The sequence below is a fragment of the Helianthus annuus genome, chromosome 4, assembly GCF_002127325.2.
Source record: "Helianthus annuus cultivar XRQ/B chromosome 4, HanXRQr2.0-SUNRISE, whole genome shotgun sequence".
Classification (NCBI taxonomy): Eukaryota; Viridiplantae; Streptophyta; class Magnoliopsida; order Asterales; family Asteraceae; genus Helianthus; species Helianthus annuus.
In genome coordinates, this window is record NC_035436.2 from 56,163,307 (window position 1) to 56,170,497 (window position 7,191).

At 37.5% G+C, this 7,191-nt stretch overlaps 1 protein-coding gene across 1 annotated transcript; it reads right to left on the bottom strand.

Annotated features, from left to right (window-relative positions):
* Positions 1 to 405: 405 nt before the first annotated feature.
* Positions 406 to 1,113, bottom strand: LOC110933427 (extensin-like). Its single transcript, XM_022176650.1, has one exon. It carries the CDS (start codon positions 1,111 to 1,113, stop codon positions 406 to 408), a length of 708 nt encoding a protein of 235 aa, XP_022032342.1.
* Positions 1,114 to 7,191: the final 6,078 nt, after the last annotated feature.

Sequence of the window (7,191 nt, forward strand, 5' to 3'; positions counted from 1 at the left end):
TGTGTGTTTAGTGTTAGTAAATATCGTGTTTTATAAATTTAAAACTTCGCTAAAAGTGTAAAAAGGGCTTAAAATATACATCTAAATTATAACACACTTCACGCACATCATAATAAAGTACATGATTGAAAAACCAAAGATAAACTTCATTAAACTTGAAACGAGTACAAATGCCCTAAACGGGACTTAGAAAGGATAAACTGCCCACGCAGGGGCTACAGAATTAGGAAGAATAAGTCCACGTAGGGACTTTAATACCGAAATTAAACTAATGTCCTCACAGGGACATGATTACAAACAACATAAGAAAATTAAACAATCCTCTACGTCTTCTTCCCTTTGTTAAGGTTTCCAAGGCCCTTCATGAAGCTATTATGCTTCTCCTTGTTTTTTCCTAGCTTTCTGCTAAACCCTATCCAACCTTTCCAGGATTTCTTGAGTTTGCTGCTGCTGCTGGGGAGGAGGAGGTTGCTGGTACGGCGGGTACTGATAATCCTGTACCGGGTATCCAGTTGGATAAACTGGAGGGTAAGAAGAGGGGTAAAGATGATGGTATTGAGCAGCAGTAAGGTAGGGATCCTGGTTTCCATAGTCTGATGGATATCCCGATGTGTTTTCAAAAAGATTATACCCAGAAGAACTTGGGTAAGTCGGGATAGGGTTGTCGAAACCCATAGGCGGCTGAGGTGGTGCATAAGAAGCTGGCGGAGGATCAATCTCCGGTGCCGCGTTCGAGGGCCCACACATTTGGGGGTCCTCTGGAATAGGAGGGTAGGAACTCGAACCCCGAGGAGAACTAAAACGAGGTCCTCCTCGCACTGACATGCGTGCATTCCTCCATTGTCTCGGAAGCTCGGGAGGTTGCTGAGGTGGTTCCTCAACAGGAAGTGGTGGAGGTGAAACTGCCTGAAGCTGGGGCTCATCCAAGGGAGGTTGAGCTGGAGAACTATGGTATGATAGGGTAAAGAACCAATCATAAGTGGCCATTTTCTCTTGAAACGAGTCGGGCCCATGGTAAGGTGATCCCGGAAATGAAGATCCACTTGATATGCTTATTGGGTGGCCTGGCGTTCCGGTCTGCATCTCCGGATCTGGATCATCGTCCATTTCCATCTCCTGAGAAAAATGGTCCTCAGGGCCCAAAGGGTTGTAGCCAAGGAAATCGTTAACATAATCGTTCGGGTTAAACTGCCCCGAGGAGTAGAGGGAATCAGAATGGTGAAACGAATGGGAATGCAATGAGTGGTACGATTGGTGAGACTCGGGAGAATGATGGGATTGTTGAGAGTGGTGCGAGTGTTGGGGCTCATCTGGGATAAGTGGCCCGAAAGATGGGTGAAAGGAAGGTGAAGAGCTTAACGAGACAGAATGTCTCACCGGCTCAAAGCAGTGACCCCACTGATTGTGAGAGTCAGAACTAGAAAGGGACGCAGACGTAGTGCGTCTGTGAGATGGTCCTACTGCTGATGGTCCCCCTCACATGGGACCTTTCCCTCTTCCTCTAACTCTGGGAGGCATTTTTAATGAACTTCCTGTCAAAGCAAGAAATTAAAACAAAATAAAAAAAATAAATAGCAAAGGAAAGTTAAGAACAAATCCTAGGTCATTTGCCTAGACTCGAGAGTCTAAGGAATGTGCTTATTGTGTCATTGAGATTAAACACAGAAGGTTAGTGTTTAATTCACTCAATGTTGGCTCTAATACCAACCTGTCACACCCCGATATTTCCACGTATTACCTGTGGGCCCGGCGGGATCGTGACGTCGTTGATATCATCATTGTCAATACACACAATATTATAGCACAGCGGAAGGCTTGGTAAATAAACTATTACAAACCATGATGTCTAAGTTTGAGTTTATGAATATACAGACTGGAATGTAATAAGATCCACAGGCAGATCATAATTGTACAAAGAAACAAAAACAACAGACTTCAGGTATCTTATGGATTTGCAAGATCCTCTATTGACACCCTATAGCTCCAGCCTATTACGAGAGGTACCTGTCAATCAGCCTTTAAGAAAATACGTCAGTTTACACTGGTAAATACAATTTAACTGACTCATTTTGAAAAGGTTTAAAAATTGATTTGAGTGCACAAGGCACAAACCATTTATAACTTGGGACAATCTTTATTAAAATCTTGTATACAATTTTACATGTTTGTCATACATGTGGGGCCGGTTTGGAAGCCGGACATGATTAACTGACTCGCCACTTATAGAACCCACAGAGGAGTTATCCCCAACTTGTGGGTAATTTAATATTTAGCATTTGCATCTGTCAGGTGCATGTCTACACCCCGTGCATAGGTCGTGGCCATTAATAACTTAAATGAGCCGAGGATATCCAGGACACGGTCGTGTTAACCCCCCAATGTTTATGTTATCAAACAAAACAGATTAAAACGGGTTATGCAAATTTATTAACCACAATCCGATTAAATGATTTCATACCCGACCAAGCCATATTATTATAATACCGTATCCCAAGCCCTTATAAGGAAAATAAGTTAAAAGCATTTACCTGATGCTAGCAGTAAAAATCTTAAAGCTTTTGAAGGCACCTTCTACCGGAAGCTATTTAATCTGTATAGAAGGTTTATTAACCTATTAGGATGCTAACGAGTCTTTAATTAAGTCAAGGACTTAGACCGGCTAGCTAGAAGGAAACCTTACGGTTCTAAATGCTAGATTAAGCGGAGACCGGAATAGAATGTGATTTAGACCCGACAAGCTTAGATACTTGTGTAATATGGGTAAACTAAATACATTCTGGAAATTGAGAATTTAATGATAAGGTTAAGCCCGTTTTGGCTATTTTACGTAAACTAGTCACGTAAACTGATCCGAACGCATAATCGCGTAACGGGTAACCAAATAAATTATATACAGGTCTCAATCATTATTATGCTCAAAATATGTTAATATATCAGTAATATATGTCCAAAAAGTAATTTAAACCAAAATAAGTCCCATAAGGGTATTTTGGTAATTTTAATGATCATAAAAGAGTTTAAATACTAAACTGGGTTTCTAGATCTGATTTAATCAGTAAAAACATGCATTTTTATAAGTTATATCAGTAGGGTATTTTATATATGTGAAATATATCTTCTATAACCAAACTATGCACTGTAGGGGCATTTTGGTAATTTTATGTAAGCTTTAAAGGTCAAAATAGACTTCTGAGTTTAAAAACTTTGGCTTACTGTATAATTATATAAATTAGCTTAAAACATCAGTGGGTAATAAATTTTTATGTGCCAAAAATAGTTTTGACCCTTACTAGGTACTAAAAACGCTTAAAAGTCGGTTTAAAGGGATATTCGGGTTAAAATAGGAAATCTGAGTTTTTGATCAGTTTATAAGGTTCAAAATATTCTATTTATCATATAAAATCAGTAGCAAAAAGTTTGGTATTAAAATGTTATGTAAAACTCATTTTATGCATGAAAAGGGTAAAACCGACGATTACCGAAATCAAGATATAATCCTATGTTATGCTCAGCCTAAAAATAAATAAAAATCTTCAAAAATCCCAAAATATTATTTACATCAGTAGGTAAAGAGTTTGGTGTCGAAAATCGGGTTTAGATAGGCTTTATGCTAATTACGCCTTTTAAATAACAAAAAGCTCCTTAATTACGCTATTGAGCATAACTCCTATTCTAGACCTCAAACTGATGTCAAATTTTCGGGACCTGCCTAAATATCAGTAGCAAAGGTATTAGTCCATTCACATTGTTAAAAATCTCAGTTATATGTCAAAAGGGCGTTTAAGGCATTATTAAGCATAATTACGATCAAGTGCATATAATTCAAACCACTAGGCATCATGCAATATAACTTCAGAGGGTTATACTACTGACTAATGTGGTTCTAATGGAAGCTTAAAACATGGAAGAATTAAGCTTGAACGGGTCAGAACTGAAAGTCAAAGCAAAAGTCAAGCTTTTGCAACTTTCGGTTATAAACTGACTTTAGACTATTAATTGTCGGGTTAGGACTGATAAAGTATGTTTTAATATTAATTACTAAGTCATTAGAATGCTAAAATATAATTTAGAACATCTGGTTTATTAATTTTAATCATTTACAAACATTCTGTCCAGTTTGACTTTTTATCAAACTACTTTGACCCGACAATTAACTGTTCAAACGAAATAATTAGGATGTGCCCTTTAAAGGGTTAACCACCTACACTAAGATGGTTCCATAACCACTTTCAATTGGATTAGTGGCTGGACCAAATAAGATTAAAACAAAAGTCAATACTTAAATTACGACAAGTTTGACTTCTAGATAATTAAGCTAGTTACAAGGACTAAACAGGTAATTAGGAGCTTACTACAGGTCCAAGCTGTCTTTTCTACACTTCTAAATCTTCTCCAAGTCCTTGCAAGCTCCAGAGACAAGTAATTTTTGAATGTTGCAAAAGTGAGTACGAGAGCTCAACACTAAAGTCCTATATATACTAAGTTACAAGCTCTTGGATCAAGCACAGGTGTTATGGGAGTCCCTAGGATCACCCCAGGTGTCCTAGTGGTTTAATATTACCGTCCAATAGTCCCTTGTTTCGAATGGAATTAGATTGAGGCGGTTACACAGTTGAAACATACATCTGTCCAAAATTCTGCCCAGCGACGAGCTTACGGACCGTAAGGGAAAGCTCTTGCGGTCCGTATTCCATTACTTACGGATCGTAAGTCCAAATGAATGCGGTCCGTAACCGAACCTGAAATGCATCGCCCAGTTACCTCCTTGCGGACCGTAAGCCTAGGGCCATACGGTCCGTAACCGATGACCAGAGGACAAAAATTTTTAAAACTTTCATATACTTGACCATGCATTTCTATGACCGAATCTTGAACAATAATTTAGCATAATAGTCCACATGACTAGTTCTGCACAACTCAAATTACCATGCCATGCATATATGTCTTCTTGGAGTTTAATGAAGTTGGCCATATTTGAGATTCGTCGGTAGTGTACATGAAAACCAAAAATCTTGAATTGTTGCATGAACTATCATTAGTTAGCCGAAGATTATGGATTTTCTAATAGCCATACATAAGGGTGTATCATACAATATTACAATTTATAAAGCTTTTGGGAAACGTTTAAAAGGTCATTCAGAGGTAAAATTAACATGTTGACACGTAATTCCCGTAGCTTTATTATCTTTAGTATATACACACGAACGGCTTCTTATATTCAATTAATCTTTCGATTAAGAATAATATATCATCCACGTAGTGTCAATCAGAGGCTCAGGTTTGGCATGTTGACATTTTAAGTCCTTCACAAATTTTCCACATGCTTACAGCGTAGGACACGTGTCTATATATAATTTGAACACGTTTTTACGTGGTGTTACAATGTTCTTATGTACTTCTTAAGAGGAAGGTAGATATACTTTACGCCTCACATATATTGTCTTTCTTTCATTTTGGTGTATAATTATAGTGTTATTGGTTTTGACTACATATTTTGTACATTGTAGTCTCCCCTGGCAAGGACTAAAAGCTGGGAACAAGAAACATAACTATGAAAAAAAATTAGGGAGAAAAAGGTTTCCGCCTCTATCTGTGACTACCCTCACAATTCCAGGTATCCGTACAGTTAATTAATATTTAATTTGTGCTTGATTACAACTGTGATTAAACTGCTTTATGCTTTCTGATAGATACATACACATGCATCACATTTTATACTGTTACTTCATTTATTTCATACAAACATTAGTGACAAACTTGATGCACAAAACACAGTTAGCACACAGAGCGGATAAACCATAAAGACATGCTGACAATACCAGCACCTAGACAGACAATGTCATTGAGGCCAGTATGAGCCAGAGATAGAGTACTACACTAGTAGGGAGTGTAGGGAAGTGAGGACCATAAAACTGCGTCACTAGGTGATAGTTATAGTGCCCGGAAGTGCCTAAAACATATTTTAAGTGCAGAATTCTGCACTAAATAAACAAAATTCAGCATTTAACAATGCTAGTAAAGTGCAAAAACTTGGTAAACTAGTCCTAGATACTTTCCAAAGTGTTGGGAATTTAATGTGTCACTAAAAATAATATAAAAGACACTTATTGGATTAATTTAGCACTTTAACGGACAATACCCAACCGAACAACCGGACTTTACCCGGAACATAAAAATATTGCCAAACGCATTGTTTTTATTTTTCTAAGCTAGTTAGGGTCCCCGAACACCCTAACACACTTTATATTACATAACACTTTAACACACTAACTATATCATTAAAACTTAACTAGTTAGTAACTAGAAACATTACAACCCAACCCCATACCCCCCCCCCTAATCGACGGTTACATGATGGTGGGACACCCCCACCATTCTTTCCAATATTTTATTCAAATGTTGTTGATTAAGGGACATATTATATGATGGATAAGATGAACTTGGATTATAAATAGATACATGGGTTAAGACTTTCATTTCAACTCACTACCAACAAGCTCTCTTCTTCTCTTCTTCCCCCCTGTTCGGCCGCCACCTTACCACCACCATACCACCACCTTCAAGCTTCCTTCAAGCAAACTACACATACACAAAGGTGCTAGAGACCGAACAAGTAAGCTTGGTGCACTCGGAAGCTCAAGGACCGCTCTTGTTTTCTTTTATCCAACACTTTTACGCTTTGAAACTCCCCTAGCCTTGTGCTAGTAGTAAGTGCCTTAGATCTTCATCTTGTTCATAATTTTGTTGGTTAATAGTTGAAAGAATGATGAAAATGTAAGAAACTCTAAAGAACATAAACAAGTCTTGAAGTATAAACTAACTAGAGAAGATGTATGGTTAAAGTGATGTTGAAATCATGTTGATCTTGTGTTGTTATGCTTGTTGAATGTTGTATGTTAGATAGAATGATATGGTTCATCACATAGACTTGCTAGATCATGTTTAAAGACATGAACTAGCAAGATGTGAAGGTTAAAAATGTTGTGGATGATGAAATCATCCACACATAAGCTATGAACTTGATTACATACATGTTTCTTGAAAAATGAAGATCAAAATGAGTTGTAAACTTGTAGATCTAAAGATCTATGAGTGGTCTTTCGAAAGAACCAAGTGAAAAATATGAGTTTTGTTAAAACTTGGATCTTGTATGAACTAAACACATTTTAGTAAGTAAACAAGTGTATAAAC